Raw genomic sequence first — 25,513 nt, forward strand, 5'->3', positions numbered from 1 at the left:
CCTGGGTGGTTCCCAGTTTCCTTCTCTGTGCTCTGCTTTCTTGGTTTCCTGCTCTTGAATGGTCCTCCCACCCCACCCACTGCTTGACCCAGCAGGCCCAGCCTGAGCATCCAATTGACAGCATCCAGAATCCTGCTCTTCTTCTTTTTTATTGTCTACTCCTAAGGTGGTAAGTGCAGGGTAAGGTTGCCCTCACCCCATCCTAAGGTGCTACATTTTCCATTGTCTGGATTCTTCTTCCTGAGTCCATTGGAGCCGCAGAGTTTCATCTGGAGAGAGAAGAATCTGGGTTTAGTGGATTTCTTGCAGCAGTCATGAGATCTTGCCCATCGTAAACTCCCTAGAACCTACCCACTCAGACCCTCTGCCTCCCAGGCCAATGCAACCACCTCCTTGCCTCTGCCCAGGCTCACGTCTGCGCCCGTTCTGGGTTGGAGGGTTCTGGCTGTGTCTATGTTCCCTCTCTGAGCTCCCTGGGCTTCGGCAGTTCTGCCTCTTGGCCTCTAGCCACTGACACCAGCTGGATGTCACTGGAGACCTATTGTCTTTGGATGACATGGTAGTTCCTGGAGTGGGATGAGATGGCAGAGAGGAGTCAAGAAGGAAGCATGGAGCCAGTGGGTGGTAACAAACTAGAGGGAGTCCCCAACCCTTTCTGAACTTCTGTGTTTCCTGTTCTACACAATATGAGCCTTGGGCTCTGGGATGTTTAGGGCCTCTCTTACCTGTTGCTGATGAAATGATCTAATAGGATTGGAAGGTTGAGAAATGGAATTTGCCAAGAGGCAGGACAGTGAGATGATGGCCTGGTGTCCTCATCAGGCTGCAGTGGTATCACTGTCATTTTTGCAGAGCCCTTAATGGCCTTGTGATCCCTAAAGGAACCTCCTGTGTGGTCCAATATATGAACCTTAGTGCTTATGGGTTTCTCAGTGACCAAGGTCAAGTCTGTGGAGCCTGAAAGTGTTGTGGGATGAGGGTCCCCACTCCCCAGGCTTCCCACACCAGCTCTCACTGTGCTGCTGCTGCTCATCTTCTATGTCCTCTTCAGGTTCTGGGTGTGAGTCAGACCTCAGGTATCTTCCTTGGCTATAATACTCCCTGCGTTGCAGATCGATTTGCTCCGATGGAATGGGGGTTGAAGCTGAGGGGAACTGATTTCTGCAGCTAGAGGAATCTGAGGAATCACCCAAAGCAATCTGAGTCATGGTCATTTGGTGTGTCCATGCCTCCCAGGTATATACGGTGGACCTTACCAGAAGGGAGAAGCTCAACTCCCAGGTTCTCATCTCGTTTTCTTCTGTTACCAACCCTCATCTTTTAGAAAACCTTTAGGGACCTTTTCATCCCTCATGGTTCTCTTGGACTTTGTGTTCTTCAGCAGCCAGCTAGCTATGGGGGCTATCCTGAATGGGACCCCATTCCAATGGTCTTTCCTCCCTGGGATCACCACCCAGCACTGCTTCCCTACCAGACAGCAGGGCTGTGGGCCAGTGCCCACTGAGGAATAATATGGTGGAGAAGTGAGGAAGAGAAAGTCCAAGAGGACCATGGGTTAGAACAGGCTCTGGACTACAACCCTCTTGAGTCTCTGAAGTCTCCCATCACTAACCTTTGACATCTAGGACGGGTCTCGAGGCAAGCATGTCAGTTTCATCATTGACTCTTTTGGCTAGTCCTCCTGCCCAGAATCTCTCCACAGGCCTGGGCTTTGGCTCTATAGTCACACCTCTAACACCACTGCTGATGCCGGCACTACAGCTGTCCTCATCATGTTCCAAGGGCAGGTTTTTCTGAGACTTGAGGAACTTCCCTTCAGTGTAGTGTGTCTTACGGTGCTTGTCAAAATTACAGGAGTCTGTGGGCCAGTGTGAGAGCTTGGCTTTGCTGTCAGGCTCTCGTTGAAGGTTTGCTCCACCTCCCCTTTCCTTTCAGTGCCCACCCTGCATCTCACGTGTCTTGGAAAAGTTGTCTGCAGCTCCTGAGCTTCTATTGTCACCATACTGGAGGACCTTGGGGAGGAAATTGTCCATTGTTGCAAACCTGAAGGGGAGGGAGACTAGTTGGGGACACCGAAGGGAGAGAACAACAATGGGGGCATGTGGTAGATGATATCAAGCTGGCTGATCCCCCCCAGATCAGTCTTAGTCAGACCTGATGGGAATTGTGGTACCTCCCATTTTGCAGGCCAAAAAAGCAGAGGTGCCTCAGGCCCAAGTTCAAGGGCAAAAGAGGAGAAGACCTCAAACCTCAACTGATCTCTAAAAAGACTCTCACCTCTCTTCTAGCACTTCAGGAGTCACCTTGACGGAGGACCCTGCCAACAGGTCCTCATCACTGTCCTGCAGTCTGCAGAGGAGGGGGTTATCAGGCAATGTCTAGTTCCTGAGGCTTCTCTGCCTCCTCCCCTGCCCCCCTTATTAGAACGGGAAGAGTCTAGGCTGACAAATTGAGGCTGAGGTCACCTGCGGTAGGGGGTGCTGGGTTCGTCCACCTTCATAAAGCCATAGTCCTTATCAGAAGGGTGATAAGTGGCCAGGATATTCATCTCATCCCAGCGCTGAGCCTTTTTCCTGGGATGAAGAGAGTACACAGAAGAGGAGGAGACAGACCTTCTAGTGACCTCCCTCCTCACAGCCTTCCCTCATTTTTCTGGTCATTCAAAAAACTTTTTTTTTACACCCCCTTTTACAGGCTTTAGGTAGGGTGAGACCCAAAGATAATTACGGTACCATTTGGCCAGGATTTATGGGGCATCTGCTGCTCTCCCAAAGGCCTGAAACAACAGATCTCCCACCCAACTACCTTCACCTAGTCTCACTTCTATTTCTGAGGACTCCGCCCCTTCCCTCATGGCTCCGCCCCCTCCGTGTCCCGAACTCCTCCCTCCAGTCTCTGGGCTTTCTGTCCCCAGAGCTAGACTCCTTACTTATCCACACAGGGGGATTTCTGCATCAGGGTGGAGCTGCTGTCTTTTAGGATGCTCCTGGGCCGGTCCTCACAGGGACCAGAGTGCAAACAAGTTGACCCAGAGTGCAGACCACAGCCCGAGGTGTACATTCTGGAGACCCCGGGCCCGGCACAGGAAGTCCTGGGTAAGCAGGATCCAGGGCAGGGAATGTTGACTGCATCAGGGGATGGGCTGAACTCAAGGTGGCCCGCAACCTCCCCAGGCTGCTGACTAAGCTCAGAAGTGGGGGCCACTACCCGCTCGGTGGGATGGCTTGAACCAGGACTGCGAACCACATTGCACCCCGAGTGCGAGGGGGGCTCAGAACCATTAGGCGAGGCTACTCTGAAGGGCAATCTGGTGTCTGCCTCGACTCCTCTGACCCCTCCGGCCACTCCCCTGGTAACCACTCCAGGTGTTTCTCCATTGAAGCCTCTAGCAGGTCCCAGGGAACCCTGCCTCTCCATGGCCCCACCAGGGGGCCACTCTCAGCTACCCCACCCCGCCTTCCAGTTCCACATAGCCCCGCCCCTGAGCCACGCCCCCTACGCGGTGGGCGGGGAACGCTCCGGCTCGGACCCGGTCCCCTCCTCTTCTGCTCCTTAGAGCCGCGGTGGACGGAATCAAGACTCTATTTAAGAGATCTCAGGCTTGGGAGTCACTCCGCTCGCCTTTCCCTTTTTATGCCACCCAATGTCTTTGTCTTTACAACTTGTTCCCGCCTTTCTCCATCACCGCCCTCACCAAATGAGCCAATCATAGCCAGGGGGCTTGACCAGGGGGCGTGAACCCCTAATTGTGACGTCACAGCCTTCCGACTTTAGCGGGAGGGAGACCTCAGCAACCTTGGAGAGTTGGGCTGGGGTTTTGCTAGTGGCGTGGCGGAATCTTTTTGAGTCGTTAGCGCTGTAATTTGAAACTGCCTGCCGAGGTGTCTTTGGACTCTATTTGTGGATTTAAAGTCTTAAGAGTTTGATTGAAAGAGTTCATTCTGGGCTTGACGTGAAATATCCCCACCCCCAGCCACAAATCGTCTCCCGTTGCTTCTCAGGAAAAGTGTGATGCAAAGTAGGGAGACCGCGACACTTTCGATCTCAAAGGTGTGGAGGGCAGAGACTTTCATTTATAAAACTACAGTTTCTCTGTGCCCCCTGGTCACCCCGTTTATAGCTCTTTAAAGCGTGTAGCGCGTAGAGAACACTCTCACCCCTTGCCGTAAAGCGAATAGTTCAATATATCGCTTCCCCTGGCGAGGGCGGGGTTGTCGGTTCTGCTGTCGCAAAGCGCGTCTGGCGCCATAAACCTTCGGTCGTAAAGATGCTTGTGGCGGACTTTTCTTCTTTCCACTGTCGCAAAAGCTCCCTGTCTTAGTCTTCATCCCTTTCTGAGCCACTCCGTCATCTCACCGTGCCGTAAAGCGAGCCTCCCGACCCCGTCGTCCTTCTGTTCCCCGTGTGGTAGTCATTAGTTCCCAGTCCGGGATGCTTCATTGCCTGATAGTGCCGTAAAGCATATCTGGTCCCAGCCCCCGGTCGTATTCCCTCAGGGTGTCTGTCCTTCGCGGTTGCCACGGTGCCGCCAAGCGCGGCTGTCGCGCGGCCCGGGTGTCAGCGGCGATGGCGGCGGGGTCGGGTGGGAGTGGGGGCTCTGGGGGAGGCCCCGGGCCAGGACCCGGCGGGGGTGGGGGCCCCTGCGGGAGCGGCCCAGGACCGGGGTCCAGCGGGGGTCTCGGCAGCGACGGGGAGCTGCACCCGCGCACAGGGCGCTTGGTGAGCCTCTCGGCCTGTGGGCGTACAGCGCGGCGGCAGCAGCCGGGCCAGGAGTTTAACCACGGGCTTGTATTGAGCCGGGAACCCTTGCGCGATGGACGCGTCTTCACCGTCCGCATCGATCGCAAGGTGCAGAGCTGGGACCACGGAACCGACATGTGGAGGTGGTGGGAGGGGAACAGGGGAAGATGGGGTAGGACAGCCAGAAAGCCCACATAACTGGGTACCGAGAGGGAACCGACAGATTGTAGGACACTAAGAGATGGGCAGGAGGAGAGCATGAAGCAGAAGCATTCGGTCTGGAGGAGACAAGGTGAGAGCTTGAGTTTCCTTAACACTCAGAAGCAAGGAGAGGGACACCCGCTCACCTACTAGAATGGCTAGGGAACAGGTCTCCCGGCCCAATATCTTGGTGGGTGGACGATGGAGAGATATCAGATATGTGATGAGAGGAGGGAGGAATACCAAGAAAAGAACAAACCACTGAAGGACAGTGGTTTCTCAGGTAGGGCCAGAAAGGTGTGTGATTTACTTGTCTTACAGAAAATTTGGGAGGAGAGTGAATCTGGGTGGAGCTTGATCCTAGAAGAGAATCAGACCAGGAAGAAGAGAGTGATATACAAGAGCAAAAGGCGTGGGCATAGGAAGCATGTGGTGGTTGAAGAGCCATAGAGACCCAGAGAAGTTAGAGGAGGTAGGAAGCTGGAACCAGAGAATTTAACCTGCTTAGTGTTTACCATACTAAGCACCTGAGTTCAGGGCAGAGTTGCTAGGAGAGAGCAGGCCCAAATAATTAGAGGCAGGGTCTAGACTTATAGGTCTTCATCTCTGGATTATTGCCTCAGAGGTGGTGAGAGGGGAGCAGAGTGACCTGTGGAATGGGTTTTCCTAGCGGTGGGAGACCCAGTGATGGCCCATCCTAAATCTCTCTATACCACCCCCATCATAGGTCAACTCTTGGAGCGGCTCCATTGAAATTGGAGTGACATCGTTGGACCCCAGTGTGCTGGATTTCCCAAGCAGTGCTACGGGGCTGAAGGGGGGCTCGTGGGTAGTGTCAGGCTGCTCGGTGCTGAGGGATGGGCGCTCTGTGCTGGAAGAGTATGGCCAGGACTTGGACCAGCTTGGCGAAGGGGACCGTGTGGGTGTGGAGCGCACTGTTGCTGGAGAGCTGCGGCTCTGGGTGAATGGGCGGGATTGTGGTGTGGCTGCCACAGGCCTGCCCGCCCGTGTATGGGCTGTTGTGGACCTTTACGGCAAGTGCACCCAGATCACCGTGTTGCCCCCTGAGCCAGGCTTCAGCCCCCCTACTCCCATCCCTACACCTCCCCTGGAGCCTTTGGCCCCCCCTGAAGATTCTGTCTTGACGGAACAGGGGACCTCTGGGGATGAAGGTGAGAGAACACAGGGCCATGGTGGAGGGGTGAGGCAGTGGGTGTGGTTACAGGGTGGGGCAAATGCAGTAGTGATCAAGGCTGGGTGTGGGCAGGACCTTTCAGACCCTGAGTCTGTTACTGGGGAGATCAGGGGCTAGAGGAGAGGGTCTCCTGGATATTGGTCCTGAAGCAAGGGCTTTACGGCAAGTGCACCCAGATCACTGTGTTATTCCCCTCCCATCCTACCTGGTCCCCAGCCTTCATGGTGTCCCCAGCGCAGGCCCGACCGGAGACGTTTCCTAACAGCCTTGAGTCGCATAATGGTGAGGGCTTTGGGGAGGCTCTGGGAAGGGGAACGGGCAATGAGGGAGGGGCCTCAGGAGTGGGGTACGGAGAGAGAGAGTATAGAGCTTCATTTTGGCCCTTCTCCGTCCTCCTGATGTAGACTTTGCCAGCATGGAGCTCTCTGAGGTGGTGAGCAACGCCATCCTGTCTGCCTACAATGGGGGGCTCCTGAATGTGAACCTGAGCTCCCCACCCTCAGGGGATGGGCTGGGATCTAGTGGTGCTGCCACCTCGCCTATCCTTACTTCGAATGACGCTCTGCTCTTTCATGAGAAGTGTGGGACCCTCATCAAACTCAGCAACAATAATAAGACAGCTGAGCGCCGGAGGCCCCTGGATGAATTTAACAACGGGGTCGTCATGACAAACCGACCACTTCGGGACAATGAGATGTTTGAGGTGTGCAAGATCCTGGTTTGGCTGATGCCTCACCCTCTGGGAGCTAAAGATGGGGCTCAACCCTTGATGCCAAGAGGGTGGAGTCTTGGGAAGAACCAAGGGATTCCCTTCTCTGCACTTAACTTCTCTGCTCCTTCTGTTTATCATCACTCAATCCCAGATACGGATAGACAAGCTTGTAGATAAGTGGTCAGGCTCTATTGAGATTGGTGTCACCACCCACAACCCCAACAGCCTGGAGTACCCAGCCACCATGACCAACCTCCAGTCAGGTACCAACCCTGGGCAGCATGGGACAAATAGGCCTGAGGTTACTGAGGTGAAGGAAACCCGTACCCTAACCAGGTATCCATTTTTGCTCAGGCACCATCATGATGAGCGGCTGTGGGATCCTAACCAATGGCAAGGGCACCCGCCGGGAGTACTGTGAATTTAGTCTGGATGAGCTGCAGGTGAGGATGGGGCACAGTGTTTTGGGTGATTCCAAGGGAAGGTCTGGGTACTTTGTGACCCTGCTTGGGTACCACATAAAGGTCTTTTCTATGGCCTAGAGCAAATCCCTTTGTGTTTGTATGAGGTCCCTTCTGAAAAGGCAGGGTTGCCCAATAGGCTCTAAAATGAGCCTAGTGGTAACATTTTTTTTTCCTTTTTTTTTTTTTGCAGCGTGCGGATCAAACCCAGGGTTTTATAGATGCTAGGCAAGCATTCTATCACTGAGCTACATCTGAAGCCCCTGTAGCAGTGATTATGTATAGGGAAATTTAAAAGTTGCTTTAGTTAGCATTTTTCCTGCTATTGCGGCTGTGACTAGAAGACCTGACAACAATTTTAGAGGAGGAAGTTTATTTGGGAGCTCACGGTTTCAGAGTCCATAGATGGCCCACTCCATTGCTCTAGGCCAGAAGGGAGCCAGAATATCATAGTGGAAGAGTGGCAGAGGAAAGCAATTAGGAACATGGCAATAGGAAGCAGAGAGAGAGACTAAGCTCAGCTCACAAAATATATACCCCAAAGGCATGCCCCCAATTACCCATCTTCTCCAGTTATACTCTGCCTGAAGCAGTACTCATTAATCTCTATCAGGGGATTAATACACTACGGTTTTCATAACTATCATTTCACCTCTAAACTTCCTTTTTTTAAAATATATTTTTAGTTATGGATGGACACAATACCTTTATTTATTTTTATGTGGTGCTGAGGATTGAACCCAGTGCCTCATATGTGCAAGGCATGCGTTCTACCACTGAGCCACAGCCACAGCCCTCTAAACTTTCTTTTACTGTCTTATACATGACTTTTGAGGGGACACTTAATATTAAACCATAACAGAAGTTGATGTTTGTAAAATGGTTTAACTCTGTTCTTGACTTATATTGAGCATTCAGGAAATGTTGAAATTGCCATGTTTGGAAAACAGGGACCCAAGACCTGCCCTGCCTGTCCTCTAGGGTACTGAGACTCATGTGAATATCTTTGGGAACTGATTCCTATGGAAAAGTGAGATGAGAAGGCCCCAGGATTCTCTGTAGCTAGGTTCCATTCTGAGTTATTTTTCTTCTTTTAATAGGAGGGTGACCACATTGGCCTCACAAGGAAGTCCAATTCTGCTCTACACTTCTTCATTAATGGCATCGATCAGGGTAAGGGGATGCTCAGAGTAGGCTTCTGGCCCAGGACTACCATGGGGTCTAGACCTCATTCTTCTGCCTCTCTGGTGCTTGCTTTTCTTGTGTTTGATTCTTCTACCCTTATTTTCCTCTGCCACAGGTGTGGCTACCCCATTGACACCCCCAGTGGTGTATGGTGTGGTGGACTTGTATGGCATGGCTGTGAAAGTCACCATTGTTCATAACAACAACCACTCTGATCGACTCCGCCGGAACAATGCCATTCTGCGGGCGCTATCTCCTGAGGGTGCTCTCCGACGTGCTGCTCCTGCTGCCCAGGCAGAACCTGAGCGCCTGCTTTTCCACCCCAATTGTGGGCAGAAGGCAGCCATTACCCACGAGGGACGCACTGCCCTGAGGCCCCAGTATGGCCCATGGGTGGGGAGAAGCCTGCAGAAGAGGCTCTAATGGAATTGGGGGTGGGGGGTGGGATGGTGATGGGGGAAGCAGAAGGAATCTTGTCTGGGAAGTCCTAGACAGAAAGGTGGGAAGCCTCCCAGATCGTGAGGTCTGGTTGGTTGGCTTGGGGCAGTGGTTGATGGGTAGGTGTGACTGGGCTAAGCCTTGGCATATTCAAGAGTAGGTACTAGAATCTGAACTTCTCTTTGCTGTGTTCTCAGTGCCACTGATGACTTCAATCATGGAGTGGTGCTCAGCAGTAGAGCCCTACGGGACGGAGAGGTATTCCAGGTGCGCATAGACAAGATGGTGGACAAATGGGCTGGTTCCATTGAGATTGGTGTGACTACTCACAACCCTGCCTACCTCCAGTTGCCCTCTACCATGACCAACTTGCGCTCTGGTGAGTTCCCAAGAAGGGTAAAACTGCTAGGATAGGGTCCTAGGGAATAAGTTGTTCCTGCAGCTCTGACCCTTGTTCTCCAGCCGCTTTCTTCCTTATCACATGTATGATGATTTGTCCAGTGGCTGGGGAGTGCCACAAAGGCAGGGCCTGTCGTTACCTTTGGAAACTGCAGTTCTTCTTGTCCACTGAGAAGAAAGCCAAATCTCAAAGGAAAGCCACAGTGTGCTTTTAGTTTAGAGGAGTCTCATGGAGGATGCTTTGTAAAGGAAAGGAGCCCTGCCTTGCCCCTCATGTACTCTGCCATTCCTTTTCCTTGTAGGGACCTGGATGATGACTGGGAATGGGGTGATGCACAACGGGACAACCATCCTGGATGAATATGGGCACAACCTGGACCGCCTCAAGGTGGGAGAGTGGGTACATTGCCTGGGCGCAGCAGAAAGGGAGCCAGCAAGGTGGGGTGGATGCAGAACCATCCCAGGCCGGAACTCTGCCTGACTCCTCACTCCAGCCCCAACTTCTTCCAAGGCAGGGGACACGGTGGGTGTGGTGCGGCGAGAAGATGGGACTCTCCACTTCTTTGTCAATGGAATGACTCAGGGTCCTGCTGCCTGGAATGTACCCCCAGGCGTCTATGCTGTCGTCGATCTCTATGGCCAGGCAGCTCAGGCCACTATTGTGGATGACGTAGGTGAGGGCCTAGCTGGGCTAGGGCAGGAGGTGAGGGTGGCCATAGGAGGCCTTAGCAAGCCTTAGAGACACCTGGAAGCCTAACAAGTGATGTCCATTCCTGCAGAGGTGCCTCCAGTCCCTGAGCCACTCCCTGAGGGAAACAACCAGGTATCTCCAAGCTCCCCATCCTCAGGGGCTGGAGGTTCTGACCTACGCTTCCACCAGCTGCATGGAAGTAATGCCGTCATTACTAATGGAGGTCGTACTGCACTCCGGCACAACTGCCGCAGCGAGTTCAATGATGCCATTGTCATTTCCAACCGGTCAGTCCCTGAACTTTTATATTCCCACTATACTTCTGCTTCCCTAAGTAGGACCTCAATGACTGCCACTTTCCCTGGCAGGGCCCTTCGGGATGGAGAGCTGTTTGAAATTGTCATTCAGAAGATGGTGGACCGCTGGTCAGGCTCCATTGAAGCTGGTGAGAGGGGTTATCTGTGAGTGGGTTAGGGCATGTGGATGCCTGTATCCTGGAGAGTTAGCTTTGACCTTTCCCTGCTTCTTCCCAGGAGTTACTGCTATTCGACCCGAAGACCTCGAATTCCCCAACACCATGACAGACATTGACTATGATACATGGATGCTGAGGTTGGGTTGCCTTCTCTTGGGACCAGTTTGGTGGGGCTCAGTGGAGCTGGCTAGGTTCAGGGAATCAGGGTTTGGGCCTATAATGGTTACCAACAATGGCAGACTGCCTCTTCTGTTAAATTTTGGGAATCCCTCTCCAGTCTTCAGGGGCTCCAGCCTCCTTCCTTTTAGGGGAGTCTTTCCTTTTCCTTGGGGAGATCTCAGGGCAAGGAGGACAGAATTATATGTTGGGCCAAGATCAAGACATATTCCTCCCCCACATCCAAGGCACTGGAGAGCTCTTTATTTTTTTTTTTTGTTACTGAGGATTGAACCCACGGGCACTTAACCACTGAGCCCCATCCCCAGCCCTTTTTTATATTTCATTTAGAGATAGGTCTCTGATAAGTTGCTTAGAGCCTCACTACATTGCTGTGGCTGGCTTTGAACTTGCTATTCTGCCTCACCCTCCTGAGCAGCTGGGATTACAGGCATGTGCCACTGCTCCTGGCTGACTGGAGGGTTCTGACATGCCGAAACTGAGCAGGGGATGTAGGGATGAAGCAAGGAAGTTGACCCACCCCTTCTGCTGTTCCACAGTGGTACAGCCATCATGCAAGATGGTAACACAATGCGCAACAACTATGGGTGTGACCTGGATGCACTGGGCACAGGTGCACGCATTGGCATGATGCGAACTGCCAAGGGTGATCTGCACTACTTCATCAATGGCCAGGACCAAGGCGCTGCCTGCTCAGGATTGCCTCCGGGTAAAGGTGACTACTCTGTGGCTTCTGGCCAGCCACCCTCAGCTCAGGCTGCCTGGGCTCTCAGGTTTCTGACACCCTCCTTTCCTATGCAGAGGTGTATGCAGTAGTAGATCTCTATGGCCAATGTGTCCAAGTGTCTATCACCAATGCCACCGGCCCCATGGACAATAGCCTGGCGACTAGCAACACTGCCACTGAGAAGTCATTCCCCTTACACTCCCCAGGTACCTACTGTGGGCCTGAAGGATCCTGTTCAAGGATGCTACAGGATATGGGAGGGAACAGCCCCATAGGATAAGCAGTTAGGAGGGTTGGGGAGTATACCTGGAACATAGAACCTGGACACTTCCATGCCACCCAGGGGCTGCATACCATGCCTTAGCCATTCCAGGTTTGGAAATGATTCTTGTGGTGAAAAGACGGGTCAGGAGGTTCTGAGCAGTAATGATGGAGGGAGCCTTATTGTCTACTTGTTGTTTCATCTTAAAAGTTTTACTCTCTATACTATTTGAACTTGCCCTAATCTTACTCCTTTCTCTATCCATAGTGGCTGGTGTGGCTCACCGATTTCATAGTATTTGTGGCAAGAATGTCACTCTAGAGGAGGATGGCACAAGGGCAGTGCGTGCCACTGGCTATGCTCATGGCCTTGTCTTCAGCACCAAGGAGCTCAAGGCGGAGGAAGTTTTTGAGGTGGGCTGTGGAGATGGGTGGGGTGCTACTGGCCCATCATCATAGCCAACTAATGTTTTCTTTCTCATAGGTAAAAGTGGAAGAGCTAGATGAGAAATGGGCAGGTTCCCTCCGGCTAGGACTGACCACACTGGCACCAGGGGAAATGGGACCTGGAGCAGGCAGTGGCCCAGGGCTGCCGCCTTCCCTGCCAGAGCTCCGGACTAAGCCTACCTGGATGGTCTCCAGCTGTGAAGTGAGGCGTGATGGGCAGCTCCAGAGGATGAACTATGGCCGGAATCTAGAGAGACTTGGGGTGAAGCACCTGACTCTGGAGCAGCTGGTGAGGGGTTGGGAATGGAGTGTCAGAGAGAGGTGGGCTGAACATTTGTCTTTTTCCCACGTTGGACCTAGGTGGGTAGCCGTGTAGGCATTCGTCGAGGAGCAGATGACACAATGCACATCCTGGTAGATGGAGAGGATATGGGGCCTGCAGCCACTGGCATTGCCAAGGTACACCTACTAGCTTCCTTGGGTCCTGAGAGTGGGCTCTGGGGTGGAAGCTTTGTGCTGATCTCTGACTTTCTGAGTCTTATATTTCTAGAACGTGTGGGCTGTATTGGATCTATATGGGCCAGTACGCAGTGTGTCCATTGTCAGTTCCACAAGGCTGGAGGAGCCAGAAGGCACCCAACCTCCTTCCCCCAGCTCAGACACCGGCAGTGAAGGCGAGGAGGATGACGAGGGCGAGGATCATGGCCTGGGCGTAAGAGGCTACAGCAGGGGCTGCTGGCCAATTAATGGCCATTGTACACCAGATTCTCCAATTGCAGGGCAGAGGCTCACACTTGAGCTCTGTGTATGCTCCAGTGGGGTGGATCAGGCCTGCCATTGGCCCCTCATGCAGCATTGTCTCTTCTTCCACACCAGGGCCAGAATCAAGTTGGTATTATGCCTGCAGCCTTTGAGTTCCTGGAGAACCATGGGAAGAATATCCTCTTGTCCAATGGAAACCGTACAGCTACACGGGTGGCCAGCTATAATCAGGGCATCGTTGTCATCAGCCAGCCCCTGGTGCCCCAGCTGCTAGTCCAGGTGTGCCCTGCCTCCATGTTCCCAGCTCCTCTTGCTGCAGCCATGAACAACCCTCGGGAAAGGGCCTTTCTGCTGCAAAACAAAAGATATGTCAGAAGTTAGCCAGGTCAATGAAGCCCTTAGTAGCAAGAATCCTTATAGAGGTGATACTAAGACCAAGGCTTAAAGAGGGGAGAGAGGGGGGCTGGGATTGTGGCTCAGCGGTAGAGTGCTCGCCTAGCACAGGTGGGCAGGACCCAGGTTCGATCCTCAGCACCATATAAAAATAAAGGTGTTGTGACCATCTACACCTAAAAGTAAATAAATAAATATTAAAAAAAAAAAAAAAAAGAGGGGAGGGAGAGGGACTGGGGTTGTAGCTCAGTGGTTGAGGGCTTGCCTGGCATGTGTGAGGATGCCAATAAAGATATTGTGTCCATCTACAACTAAAAAAAAAAATATTTAAAAAAATATGACTTTATAGTTTCTGGTCTCTACAAGAATCAGAAAGGACAGTGGCCCAGGCAACTCTTTTGGAAGTATATTCCCTTCCTGGCTGGGGTGAGATCCTTGTTCTGCAGTGCAGGTAGGTGGCCTCTGCCCAGAAGGCTGTGATTGTGGAGTAGTTCCTTCTCCTGTAGGTGCGGATAGACTTCCTGAACCGACAGTGGACATCCTCCCTTGTCCTGGGAGTCATCACCTGCCCACCTGAGAGGCTCAACTTCCCTGCTTCTGCTTGTGCCCTCAAACGGGCAGCCTGGCTACTGCGGGGCCGTGGTGTCTTCCACAATGGTCTCAAGGTGAGTGAGGGAGAAGAGAGAGAGGGTCAGGTCTCTTGAGTAGGGAGGAGTTGGACAAAAGGAAGAAGTAGAACTCATAGTCCTGGTTGTAGGATAGCAGATCCGAAGAGGGTGGAAGTTGGTGGGGGGCAGGGGCAAGGGTATGAGTGTCCTTATCTGGTCAGTCTCAGCCCTACTGCTTCCTCCTACGCAGTTGACAGTATTACAGTTATGGAAGTGGGGGTAGAGCCTAGGCAGTGAGCAAGGTTGGAGACAAAGCCCAGGGACAGAAAACTGAAAGCAGAGTGAAAGGTGGGATGTCTGCTGGTGATGGAAGTCTGAAGACAGTAGGTCTCTCCTCCCAGATCTGTGAGAAGTTTGGGCCAAATCTGGACACATGTCCTGAAGGCACCATCCTGGGACTGCGGCTAGACAGCTCTGGAGGACTGCATCTCCATGTCAATGGGGTGGACCATGGGGTAGCTGTGCCAGATGTGCCCCAGCCTTGTCATGCACTTGTGGACCTCTATGGGCAGTGTGAGCAGGTTAGTGGCAATGGGGGAGGCAGTGCCTGGGAGACTGGGAAGTTGAGGTACATAAATCAGCAGCCCTTGGGGGTTGAGAAAGCTTTGGCTGACCACCCCTTTCCTCTACAGGTGACAATTGTGAGCCCTGAACCAGGGGCTGCCAGTGGAAAGAGTGCTGGAACCCAAGGGGACATGGAAAAAGCAGACATGGTGGATGGTGTGCCAACCTGAAGGGACCAAGATCCTACACCCCCACCTGCCCCATTCCAATCCTTCTAGCCCAGCTTCTGTGACCTCTGCCCCTCTATTCCCTCAGGTATTAAAGAGAGCGTGTGCTGGGGTCCACAGCCTGCTGCTAGCCCTCTAAAGAGTTGCGAGTATCATGCCCTTTGCTCCCGCTTCCAAGAACTGCTGCTGCTTCCTGGTGAGTCCCTGCCCCCCAGAATTTGCCTCATTTCTATGGCCAGCTGGAGGGCAGCAGCAGGACCCAGGGTGGGAACCATAGCACCAAGCTGGACACTCACTGTCCCACAGAGGATTATTTCATACCTCCGCCGAAACGTAGCCTGTGCTACTGTGAGTCTTGTCGGAAGCTTCGAGGAGATGAGACCCACAGGCGCCGAGGGGAGCCTCCCCGGGAATACGCCCTGCCCTTTGGCTGGTGCAGGTTCAACCTCAGGTATGTATGAGCCAAAGCCATACATGTTCCCTATTGCTTTTTGCCCTCATAAGAGAGTCCCAGCGGGTGCATGTAAAAACTGGTAGAACTTCCTGAGTAGGGAATGACCTTGGGAAGCCAGTGACCTTTGTCCTGTCTGCTTTTGTTCTCTTAGAGTGAATCCCCATCTGGAAGCTGGGACACTAACCAAGAAGTGGCACATGGCATATCATGGGAGCAATGTGGCAGCTGTACGGAGAGTGCTGGACCGAGGGGAGCTGGGAGCAGGTACTGTAGAGCAAGCAGGGACAGGGAAGCCCTAGCTTGGGGTCCCTGGGAGGAATCACAAGGGCCATCCTGACCCACCCAGCTCTCCTTGCAGGTACTGCCTCCATCCTGAGTTGCCGGCCCTTGAAGGGAGAACCTGGGGTGGGGTTTGAGGAGCCTGGTGAGAACTGTGCACCTCCCCGGGAGGAGCAGCCCCCTCCAGTGCTGCTTTCCCCCTCCCTTCAATATGCTGGGGCCGAGACCCTAGCCTCCAAAGTGCAGTGAGTACACAAGATGGGGGGGGGGGTGGCTCTGGGGTTTTCAACCTAGACGGGGTCCTAGAACCTCTTGGATCCTCATGATTTGTCTCCCATCTCATACCCTGGCTTGTTAGTTGCTCCTCCACCTGAGCCCTTTCTTCACTCATTCATTGAAGGTACCACTTACCACATGCTATTTGAGTGAAGGAGAAAGGAACCTTACTCTGTTGTAACTTACCTTCTCTAGAATGTTTATACATAATGAGTCTTTAGGATTTTTAAGGGTGAAAAGTAGTATGGAAACAAAAGGAGAGTGGAGTGATAAGCATTGCGCTTGGAGTGGGCATATTAAATAGGATGTCAGGATAGGCGTTCATTAAAAGGTGAGGTTTGAGCAAAGCTATGAGGAGGGCAGGGAAGGAGATTGCTAAGCAGTCTTTGGGGAGGAAAAGCATTGCAAGTAGAAAACTGCTGGAATTTAGCACTTAGTGATGAGAATACTTCCAAGGAACAGCAGGCCTGTGTGGTGAGCAGTTAGGAAGGTGGAATGGTGAGGGGGCCAAAGGCCTCACTCTTGGCTTCTACTTTTTGACAGATTCCGGGATCCCAAATCCCAGCGGACGCACCAGGCTCAGGTGGCGTTCCAGGTGTGTGTGCGTCCTGGCTCCTACACCCCTGGCCCCCCTTCTGCTGCCCTCAGAGAACCTCCTGACCCTCACTTCAGCCCAGCAGAACTTGAGTGGGTCACTAAGGAGAAGGGGGCCACACTCCTCTATGCGCTCCTGGTGCGGGTGGAATGAAGGGTGAGACACCACTACTACAAGCACAGTTGGGCCTCGGCCCTGGACTCTGAGTGATGACTGCCATCACCTCATTCCAGTGACTCACGGCATGCACAGGTGCTGTCCTAGCAGACGCAGGACAGATTCAGAAAGGAAGTGGAGCACCTCTCCATGTCCAGGGGTCCAGCACAGCTTCCTCTAACGAGAGGGAGCTCGTGGGGAGCCCATTCCAGGCCCTGGGTCCTTCCTTCATGCACTGATTTGGGGAACACGACTCCCTGTTACTCCCCTCCCCAACATCACTTAATTTATTTCCGTTTTTGTTTCTGGTTACTGTGAATCCCAGAGGAGTCTCTCCCTGAGCCCACACGAAGCTGCTTTTTCCGGGGCCATCGGGCGGGAGTGGGGAAGGAAGGGCGGGCGGGGGAAGCCGCGGGCCCTCTGTACAGTTGTTACCGACTGATTTCTAAGGAGCCAATAAATACGGTCTCAGAGCATCCGCCTCAGCCTCTGTCTCGCGCGCCCCCAAGAGCCCGCGGTCCCAGGGCCGCCCGGTGAAATGAAGGGCTGCTGGCACGCAGCTGGAGCCTGCCCAGATCCCAGCTGCCACAACCGAGTTTGGACTCGCGGGCATCCGTCCCCGCGCGCTTCCGTATTTCCTTCCTGTCCAACCCGCAAGGCTGGTCGCCGCCGTGACTCCGGAAGGATTCGTTAGGGCCGCCGGATGTGACGCTAAGGCCAAGGCGCGCCAGAAGCCGCGGAGAGAGCATCTAGAAGGTGAGTAGGTAGGGGTCGATACCCCGGGGGTTCGAGGGAGGGGCGGGGGCGCCGAACCATGGACCCTGTGCGGCCATCATGCGCTGGGGCAGTGACCCGGCAGAGCTGCGTGCCCCCGAAACACGTGACCCGGTCGGAGAGCTGACCGCACCGACAGGCTTCCGCCTCGTCCCGGCTCAGTTTCCGCCTCCCTGCAGGCACCGTCTGAGGTCTGGCAGTCAGTGACAGAGCCGGGCGCCCGCGGTCCGAGCGCCCCCGACAGCACCATGCCCGCGCTCCTGGAACGTCCCAAGCTTTCCAACGCCATGGCCAGGGCGCTGCACCGGCACATCATGATGGAGCGGGAGCGCAAGCGGCAGGGTGAGCTGGGGCCAGAGCGATAGAACATACGCTTGGCTAAAGTGTCTCAGCTGCCCCAGGACTACCCCCACCCACGGGCTGAGCAGTGCGCCCGCAGGCGAAGCTAGAGGGAGGGAGGGAACAGCCCCCCATTAGTGTGGGAGTAGAGGCCTGGTCCAAGTTCCAGAAGCCAGAGATGGGTAGGACCTTGGAGAGCTACTGCCAAGTTCACAAGTGGTGGGATAATGGCGGGATAAGTGGCCTTTGCTGATTTTCAGTCTCAAAAAACATTAGTTTCACCACCCTGCCACTTCATTTTGGCTGATTTTTCCAGAGGAGGAAGAGGTGGACAAGATGATGGAACAGAAGATGAAGGAAGAACAGGAGAGAAGAAAGAAAAAGGAGATGGAAGAGAGAATGTCACTAGAGGAGACCAAGGAACAAGTAAGCTGTCCCTGATTGCTCCAAGCTCTGGCTTTTTCCCTTGGTTCTCCCTGTCTTATCTCCTTTCCCCTTCCCTTCCAGATTCTCAAGTTGCAGGAAAAGCTTTTGGCCCTACAGGAAGAGAAGCACCAACTTTTTTTGCAGCTCAAGAAAGTTTTACATGAGGAAGAAAAACGGAGGCGAAAGGAGCAGAGGTGGGATCGGATCAGAGAGCTAAAAGTAAAATTGGGATAAGGTGGATTGGGTAACAAAAGAATCAATGTTTAATGGCAAAAAGGGGGTAACTGCCCTTTGGTTTTCACCTATCCTTCCTTTCACTCCAGTGACCTGACCACTTTGACATCAGCTGCATACCAGCAGAGCCTGACTGTTCACACAGGAACTCACCTCCTCAGCATGCAGGGTAAGGACTAAAGAAACCATTTGACAGAAAGTGGCTCCTCTTGGAGGTTGAGGCATCACAAAATCCCTCTCCCTTTCTAGGGAGCCCTGGAGGACATAATCGCCCAGGCACCCTCATGGCAGCTGACAGAGCTAAACAGATGTTTGGACCCCAAGTACTCACGGTGAGAAAAATGGATTTGAGTGTATAGCTCTATTTCTTCTCTTTACTGCTTCATCCCAGGCATCCTGGTCACCAATGTTCAAGTCACAAACATAACCAAGCACTTATTGAAAGGGCAAGTAGGGCAACGATGTATACAGAAGTCCTTGAGTTTGTTTTTAAGGACTTTACAATCAGTTCTCCCTTCCTCCTTAGACCCGGCACTATGTGGGCTCAGCAGCTGCTTTCCCAGGGACTCCAGAGCATGGGCAATTCCAAGGAAGTCCAGGTGGTGCTTATGGGACTGCTCAGCCCCCACCTCACTATGGACCCACACAGCCAGCCTATAGTCCTAGTCAGCAGCTCAGAGGTGAGTAATGGGAAGAGTGGGGTGGCTTTCCTGAAAGCCCACAGGTAAGGGTAGAGCAAAAAGAAATTCTAACGGGCATGCCTCCTCCCTTCCTCAGCGCCTTCAGCGTTTCCTGCAGTGCAGTACCTATCTCAGCCACAGCCACAGCCCTATGCCGTGCATGGCCACTTTCAGCCCACCCAAACAGGTGATAATATCCTAGGCAGGAACCCCTAGCTCCACAGGTCCTACCTGCCTCATTCTCTTCTTTCACACACCTCTCTTCCCCACGTAGGGTTCCTCCAGCCTGGTGGTGCCCTGTCCTTGCAAAAGCAGATGGAGCATGCTAACCAGCAGACTGGCTTCTCTGACTCAGTAAGTAAAGGGCCTTGGGAGGTTGGAGGAAGGGCTAGGCTAAGGGAATCCCCAGTGTGCTTCAGGTAACTTTGTCCTCTGCAGTCCTCCCTGCGCCCCATGCACCCCCAGGCTCTGCATCCAGCCCCTGGACTTCTTGCCTCCCCCCAGCTCCCTGTGCAGATGCAACCAGCAGGAAAGGTAAGGATGGTAACCAATATCCCAACACTACCAAGCAAACAGGATAGGTGGCTCACACTTTTTGGTTGTCCCCTCCTCCTTCAGTGTGTGTATCAGGAGGGGTGTTAAGTGGAAGGGAGGGTATATTCACTGACAAAACCCTCCTTTCATCACCATCCAGTCAGGCTTTGCCACTACCAGCCAACCTGGCCCTCGGCTCCCCTTCATCCAACACAGCCAGAACCCAAGATTCTACCACAAGTGACCATCAAATTATGTCTTCAACCCCATCCCGCCATCCCCCATGAGTGAGGGTCTTTATTCCCTTTATGTCCCAGGCCAATAAAATCTACCTGCCACTGCCCCTGGCTGCTGCTGTTTGTGTCACTTCCCACCCAGCTGTCTGGAATATGCCTAGGCTGCTTGGAGGGTGGGGGGGATGGCTGGTAGATTAACAAGTCTATTCTGCCAATTATTTCCAGTCAACAAATACCCATTTAATTCAAATAAGCAGCTGACTTGGGGGGCTTCATATTAAACTTGTAGTTTTATTCAGGTTTGATTTTTAACAAATGTGTCGGGGAGAGAGCCCGCAGGAAAGGGTAAAGCCCATAGGGGCAGGGCCCTCCCAGATGCCTGAGGAGGGGGCAGGTCCCCTCCCCTCTCCTCTTCCCTCCCCAATGAAGGGATTTGGGGAGAGATACAGGCAGGGGAGGGGGCTGGTCCCTGTTCTGTAGGGTTGGTGCTTGGTTGAAAGGGCTATGGGGGAATAGGGGACCAGACCAAGGACAAGTGGGGGGTAAGGACACAAGGACCATTTGCCAGAATCCACAGCTTTCTGATTCCAAATTGAATTTAAAAAAAAAGAAAAAAAAAAAAAAAAAAAAAACTAAACCACAAGCAGTACCCATCCTTTCTCCCCCACCAGGACTGTAGTGCAAGGGGAGAAAAGGAAGGCAGCTTCACCAAGGCCATGGCTCCCTTGCTCCTGGCCAAGGGAGCTAGGTGAAGGGCAGGGGCTCCCCGACAGATTGAGGGGGTGGGGAAAACCAAAATAAAACGTCAAATAAATTGTGTAGGAGTCGTCCAGCCAAGGGTCCAGCCACAGCAGGACCTGGCTGGGGGAGGGGCCTCTGCAGGCTCGAGGATCGCTGCTGCCACCACTGCCACCCTGAGTAAGAGACAAACCAAGTAAAACAGAATAATTAATACCTTCAACAAGGGTGGAGAGAACAGGACCAGGAGACAGAAAGCAAGCCTGGCATGATTAAAAGATCAGAAATAAATTTGATGAGAACAAAATATGTAAAGGGGGACAGTGGGGGCTTTGTCACTCACCTGGGAGCCAGTTATTTTGCCATGGCCTTGATTGCAACAGCTGCCTCCTCTGTCATGGCAGACAGCACCGTGATCTGGAGAAGAAAAAAGGATAGTTAGGAGATACCCGAAGTTGGAGAAACAGCAAAGCTGAGCATACAAGGGAGAAGAGAACAGCATACCAGGATCTCTTCTCCACAGTCATACTTCTGCTCAATCTCCTTGCCGAGGTCTCCCTCGGGCAGACGAAGGTCCTCTCGCACCTCCCCACTGTCCTGGAGCAGTGATAGGTACCCATCCTGGATGCCAATCAGCTGGGGGCAAACAGAGAAGGAAGTTGAAGACAGGCCCAGGTAGGCTGAGGATAAAGGGTCTGATGAACAATTTGGAACAAGAGCAAAATATCAAATACCCTCTCTCCCTCCTCTCCCACAACTTCTGGTCAATCTGTATTTTGCACCCACGAACCACTAACCCATCCTCATCCTGTACACCTACATACCTGGAAGTCATTCCTTTTGATGTTGGGAACATCCATATTATGAGTTGACGGGCAGATATCTTCATATTTCTTCCCAGTAAAGATGTCAATACCAACCAGGTGGACCTGTGTATATGCATCACAAAGAGAAACCCAACCAACTCTAGGACGGAGGAGATAAAGGCTCATGTAGTTACTAGCTGATGAAGGAAGTCAGTCTACCTTGTTAGGGCAAAGACAAGCAAAGTTGGAAATGAACCAAGAAATACTAAAGCCAAAAACAAAAAACAAATTCTGAGGCTAAAAGACCACCACAGGTCAAGGTGGTAGAGCAGGTGTAGGGAAGTCCATTACCTTATCAGAAAACACTGACAGAGAATGTTAGGAGCAGAGGGAGGAATCCTTGGCAAAAGTCTGGAAGAGTTTCTGGACACCCATGTAAGGGGCTGAGAATTTTGAGAATAAGGTAGAAGGGGGAAAAAAGTCTGTTAAAAGAATTGGGGAAAAACAAACTTCAAGATCAAAAAGAACTACGTATAGTTAGGGAGTAAGAAAACTAGAGAAAGAGCTACGCATTAGCAGGATCAATGTCAAGTCAATAAAACCACAAGAAATTCAACAAGAATGAATCAGGTTTAATTTCTGAGGAAAAAGAAAAACTCTGAGGTGACAAGGGAAGCACTAGTGAGAACACTAAGACCAGAGAAAACAGGGAGGCTCAAGGAATTCAAGGAGTGGGCATGGGCAGGTAGAGGGAAATGGAGACTGCATCAGAATTCCAAAGGGAAAGGTAGAACTGCAGAAAGAAGCAGTTGAAAAGCAGAAGTTTGAAAATTCAAGCACACTGGAGCCTTTCAAGGGAATGCTACAGTCTGTGTTAGGACCAGAGAAATTCACCAAGCATAGTGATGTAAACAGTACCTAACAAAGGCCCAAGGAAGAAACAAAAAAAGTGAATGCCAAGACCAAGGAAGAAACAGCTGAACAGCCAGAGCATAAAGGACTGAAGAAAAGTCAAAGGACCATGAAGAAATGTCAAGAGACTGGCACAAAGATGAAGAAAAAGGACTACCAGACAATGATGGGGGTACAAAAGGAGGCTGAAGGCTGGGAGCAGGTGTAGTCTGAATGGGTATAAGGGCTGAGTGCTAAACAAAAGGACTAAGACAACAAACAAACAAACAAAAAAACCCCCCAAAAAACCCACACACAACTAAAGGCAGGCAGGGGTCAGGACTGAAGGCAGCTTGCTGCCAGAAGCCCTATGTATATATGAGGTGTGGGGAAGGTAACATGTGAAAGTCTAACCTTGGCATGGCCATGCTTGCCAGTCTTCGAAGTAGACATCTCGACGATCTTACAAGGCCGGCCTTTGAGCACCACAAAGCCATTCTTACGTAATGCTGAGCACTGCATTGGGAAGGTGGCTGAGGCCCCTGCATCTCCTGTCTCGAAGTCCAAATCATCTGCCATTTTAAGAGGCTTCGATTCCAACTAAAGCCAAGAAGAGAACTGGGGTCAGTAAAGATAGAAGTTAACAGGACCTCTAATCTATTCCATTTCTCTCTGGAAACACTGCTGTTTTCCCCAACCCCTTATTCCACTATCCACCTATAATAAAAGTCAAAATTCTTGAACTACTGACTGGGGTCAAATACACTGGAGAACTGGTGTGTGTAAGTAATGGTGGAATAGCAGGATCCTCCCCCAAATTAAAGTTCAAGTGGTACCTGGGAAAGGAAAGATCCAGGGACTTAAGTCCTACTTCCTGGGGTGGGGAGGACTCAGGTGTTACTTGCCACTGAAACCAACCACCCCTCTTCCCCACACTTAGCCAGAGCTATAATTAGGTGAGCAGCTATGAGCCAGCAAAAGGGTGGGGCTAATGTGTGTAGGGGGAGGGTGGAAACCGGAGGACAAGGCCCCACCCGGCTGTTACACCCCCCCCCACCCCTATCCACACACAAGCCAGTCACTGGTACAGGAAACCACAAGGCCTCTTTGGGGGATTCCCGCCTCTCCAACATGCACTTGCAGTCAAGGGGGTGAAAGTAGTTTCCTAAACCATCCCCCTGCCAAACACCTCGATCTCAGTTCCCAAAGGGAACCCAGCCTCTCCTCGAGGGCCCGCCCACTTTTCCCAGGATGCATCGGTGCTGTCGACTTTTTAGGCCCGTCCTGTGCAGTCAGAAAGTGAGAGAGTAGGGGGTGGTGAATGACAATAAAATGAAAGCGAAGGGTTGGTAGTAGCGAGTAGTAAAAATCACACTAGGCCGAGAATTAGGAACTCTAAAACCAAGTTACTCCCAAAACTAGACACGAGAAAGACTATTAGTGACAAAGTGAAGACAGCATATCATGGTGGGGAACTCATCTGTCCCGGACTTTAAGGCGCTGTCGGCACGTGCCTAGAGAGGAGAACTCATGTCCAATCGCTCTTAGTTTCCCAATTTCTCCGGGTCTCGCAGTTGTAAGAGTGCCACTTACACCTGGCTGACCGCCTCACTTCACGTGAAGACTGGGAGAAAAGCTCCAGGCGCCCATGAGGCTGAGGAACGCTAACATATGCCTGCAGCTGGCCCTCCGGGGTGATCCAAAACTAGTCTTTAAGGTTCTCCCACTATCCAAAATTCCAGGTTCCCTCTGACGCCCGGGAGGACGAGCTCTCCCTGCGCCGGGGGTTGCCGGCTCCCGCCCACCATGTGGCCGCCCGGGGCTTCCGGTGGCCGGGACCTGGGGGGAGGGGTCCCCGCGCTGCCATGCGGACCCGGTCCACATTCGGCCATGCGGCCTCCGACCCCGAGGGCAGCTTGCCATGGGGGGGCACTTCCGGTGCCGCGAGTGCCCCCTCCCCAAACGCTGCGCCAGGCCGGCGACTCGCTGGCTCCCCTCCCCCCGCCAGCCGCCAACCCCCCCTTCACATGCGCTCTCACGGAACAGCCCCCTCCCCCACCTCACGTGGCCGCGCGGTGCCCGGTCCTCAACGACCCTGGGACCCTTGACCCGACGGGGCTGATCTGGCCCCCGGCCCTCTCCCCGGAGCAGCCGCCTGGCGGCCTCTCCCGCGTGGCGGCCTCGCGGCTCGCCGTCCCCCGCCCTGCGTCGCTCCAACGTCACCCGGCCGGCCCCAACCGTCACCCCGCGCGCCAACCGGGCCGCGCGCCCGCGCCTCTCCATACCTCGCGCCGCTCCCCGACCAAACCCATGCGGTGGTGGCCGCCGCTCCCTTCAGCCCCCTCCCCGACCCCCGTATAGTTCCATCTCTCCTTCCCTGCTGAAGCAGAGGTTCCGCGCAGGCGCGTCCTGCCCGCTCTCACCTCGCGCGAACGCAATGACTCGACCCCGTCCGCTCGCCGCGAGCCCAACCGCTGCCTCCGAGCCCGCTACCGCCGCCGCCGCCGCCTCTACCGCCGCCGCCGCTGCTGCACACGGGTCTTAGTACGCAGGCGCCGACTCCCCACTGACCAACCAAGCAGCCCTATGACAGCCGCGCAAGCGTGCTCTCCGGCTCCTCCGCCCTCCACCCCCGCACTGCGCAAGCGCAAAGACCCTCCCCGATCTCCACCCTCTGTCCCACCTACCCATCCAATGACGCGCAGACGTGACCCCGCCCCTCACAAAACCTGAACCCCTCCAACCTGTCAGCAACGCGCAGGCGCACCCGGTTTTTTAATCCCTTCAACCTCCTCCTCCCTCCCCTAGATAAACCACCCGCCCTACCCGACTGTATTCGCGCCTGCGCAATAAGGAGCCCTGCACTCCACACCCTCTGAAGGAAACGCCTCGGTTTCAAAACGCATGCGTGTTGAGAATCTTAAACGCCCCTTCCACCTCAGACGTCGTTTGTACGCTGGGCGTTGAAAAGACCACGCCACTGTACCGCTTGCGGGGTCTAGGACGCATGCGTCTTAGGAAATGCCCCACCTCGGCTTTAACTGGACTTAAACGACCCACACGTTTCAGAAAACGCGCTGTGGGCTGGGCCCCTTTCCTCAGAGTCCTTGCTCTCAGTTCCACACATGCGCGAGAGATCGCTTTTCGCTCCACTCATTTAGCGCGATGTGTGGTCGGGTTACCACCCATCTCAGCTTCAGTTCTCATCTACGACTCTGCTCTACCATAGAGTTTCGCTGGAAAGACAGAGCGGTCCCGTACCAGCCACCATCTTGTTTAAGTCCAGGTCTGCGTTCCTCCCTGTGGCTTCCATAGAAACAGTTCTATGCCAGATCCCAAATAAAGAGACATAGCATTTTTCCATCTGCGCTCTGTGGTTTCCAAAGAATTATCTACAATCCCCTTAGAAAAATTTTATCTGTAAAGAAGAGT

General features: G+C 53.2%; 4 protein-coding genes across 11 annotated transcripts; 2 read left to right on the forward strand and 2 right to left on the reverse strand.

Annotated features, from left to right (window-relative positions):
* Nucleotides 1-130: 130 nt before the first annotated feature.
* LOC114101709 (uncharacterized) lies at nucleotides 131-3,129 on the reverse strand. Of its 4 annotated transcripts, none has more exons than XM_071603540.1 (8): nucleotides 2,930-3,129; nucleotides 2,466-2,573; nucleotides 2,278-2,349; nucleotides 1,955-2,043; nucleotides 1,613-1,858; nucleotides 1,016-1,177; nucleotides 414-566; nucleotides 131-269 (listed from the first exon to the last, which is right to left on the reverse strand). In XM_071603540.1, exons 1-8 carry the CDS (start codon nucleotides 3,058-3,060, stop codon nucleotides 211-213), a joined length of 1,020 nt encoding a protein of 339 aa, XP_071459641.1. In that variant the 5' UTR covers nucleotides 3,061-3,129; the 3' UTR covers nucleotides 131-210. The 4 variants fall into 4 exon arrangements, with proteins under 4 accessions (XP_071459641.1, XP_071459642.1, XP_071459640.1 ...); XM_071603541.1 differs by having other exon boundaries at nucleotides 398-566; XM_071603539.1 differs by having other exon boundaries at nucleotides 390-566.
* A 1,437-nt stretch (nucleotides 3,130-4,566) lies between these two features.
* Nucleotides 4,567-16,901, forward strand: Neurl4 (neuralized E3 ubiquitin protein ligase 4). 3 transcript variants are annotated; one of them, XM_027946886.2, is made up of 29 exons: nucleotides 4,567-4,848; nucleotides 5,669-6,113; nucleotides 6,353-6,418; nucleotides 6,541-6,839; nucleotides 7,000-7,111; nucleotides 7,203-7,291; nucleotides 8,410-8,482; nucleotides 8,610-8,874; nucleotides 9,130-9,311; nucleotides 9,634-9,719; nucleotides 9,843-10,005; nucleotides 10,111-10,309; nucleotides 10,391-10,467; nucleotides 10,556-10,634; nucleotides 11,214-11,389; nucleotides 11,476-11,607; nucleotides 11,931-12,076; nucleotides 12,147-12,371; nucleotides 12,470-12,568; nucleotides 12,660-12,821; nucleotides 12,986-13,150; nucleotides 13,771-13,929; nucleotides 14,274-14,453; nucleotides 14,565-14,652; nucleotides 14,752-14,859; nucleotides 14,970-15,114; nucleotides 15,269-15,381; nucleotides 15,476-15,641; nucleotides 16,216-16,901. In XM_027946886.2, the coding sequence occupies exons 1-29, from the start codon at nucleotides 4,567-4,569 to the stop codon at nucleotides 16,418-16,420; spliced, it is 4,686 nt and encodes a 1,561-aa protein (XP_027802687.2). In that variant the 3' UTR covers nucleotides 16,421-16,901. The 3 variants fall into 3 exon arrangements, with proteins under 3 accessions (XP_027802687.2, XP_027802689.2, XP_071459643.1); XM_027946888.3 differs by having other exon boundaries at nucleotides 11,214-11,383; XM_071603542.1 differs by lacking the exon at nucleotides 6,353-6,418 and having other exon boundaries at nucleotides 11,214-11,383.
* Nucleotides 16,902-17,073: 172 nt separating this feature from the next.
* Nucleotides 17,074-20,283, forward strand: Gps2 (G protein pathway suppressor 2). The gene is made up of 11 exons (XM_027946890.3): nucleotides 17,074-17,179; nucleotides 17,377-17,539; nucleotides 17,853-17,962; nucleotides 18,044-18,156; nucleotides 18,286-18,365; nucleotides 18,446-18,528; nucleotides 18,723-18,876; nucleotides 18,974-19,063; nucleotides 19,151-19,230; nucleotides 19,315-19,410; nucleotides 19,571-20,283. Exons 2-11 carry the CDS (start codon nucleotides 17,446-17,448, stop codon nucleotides 19,652-19,654), a joined length of 984 nt encoding a protein of 327 aa, XP_027802691.1. The 5' UTR covers nucleotides 17,074-17,179; nucleotides 17,377-17,445; the 3' UTR covers nucleotides 19,655-20,283.
* Nucleotides 19,918-24,703, reverse strand: Eif5a (eukaryotic translation initiation factor 5A). 3 transcript variants are annotated; one of them, XM_027946891.2, is made up of 6 exons: nucleotides 24,505-24,703; nucleotides 22,496-22,681; nucleotides 21,209-21,313; nucleotides 20,889-21,020; nucleotides 20,728-20,801; nucleotides 19,918-20,560 (listed from the first exon to the last, which is right to left on the reverse strand). In XM_027946891.2, exons 2-5 carry the CDS (start codon nucleotides 22,658-22,660, stop codon nucleotides 20,739-20,741), a joined length of 465 nt encoding a protein of 154 aa, XP_027802692.1. In that variant the 5' UTR covers nucleotides 22,661-22,681; nucleotides 24,505-24,703; the 3' UTR covers nucleotides 19,918-20,560; nucleotides 20,728-20,738. The 3 variants fall into 3 exon arrangements, with proteins under 3 accessions (XP_027802692.1, XP_027802694.1, XP_027802693.1); XM_027946893.2 differs by lacking the exon at nucleotides 24,505-24,703 and adding an exon at nucleotides 24,141-24,245; XM_027946892.2 differs by lacking the exon at nucleotides 24,505-24,703 and having other exon boundaries at nucleotides 22,496-22,698.
* Nucleotides 24,704-25,513: the final 810 nt, after the last annotated feature.

Source organism: Marmota flaviventris, chromosome 17, assembly GCF_047511675.1.
Source record: "Marmota flaviventris isolate mMarFla1 chromosome 17, mMarFla1.hap1, whole genome shotgun sequence".
NCBI lineage: Eukaryota > Metazoa > Chordata > Mammalia > Rodentia > Sciuridae > Marmota > Marmota flaviventris.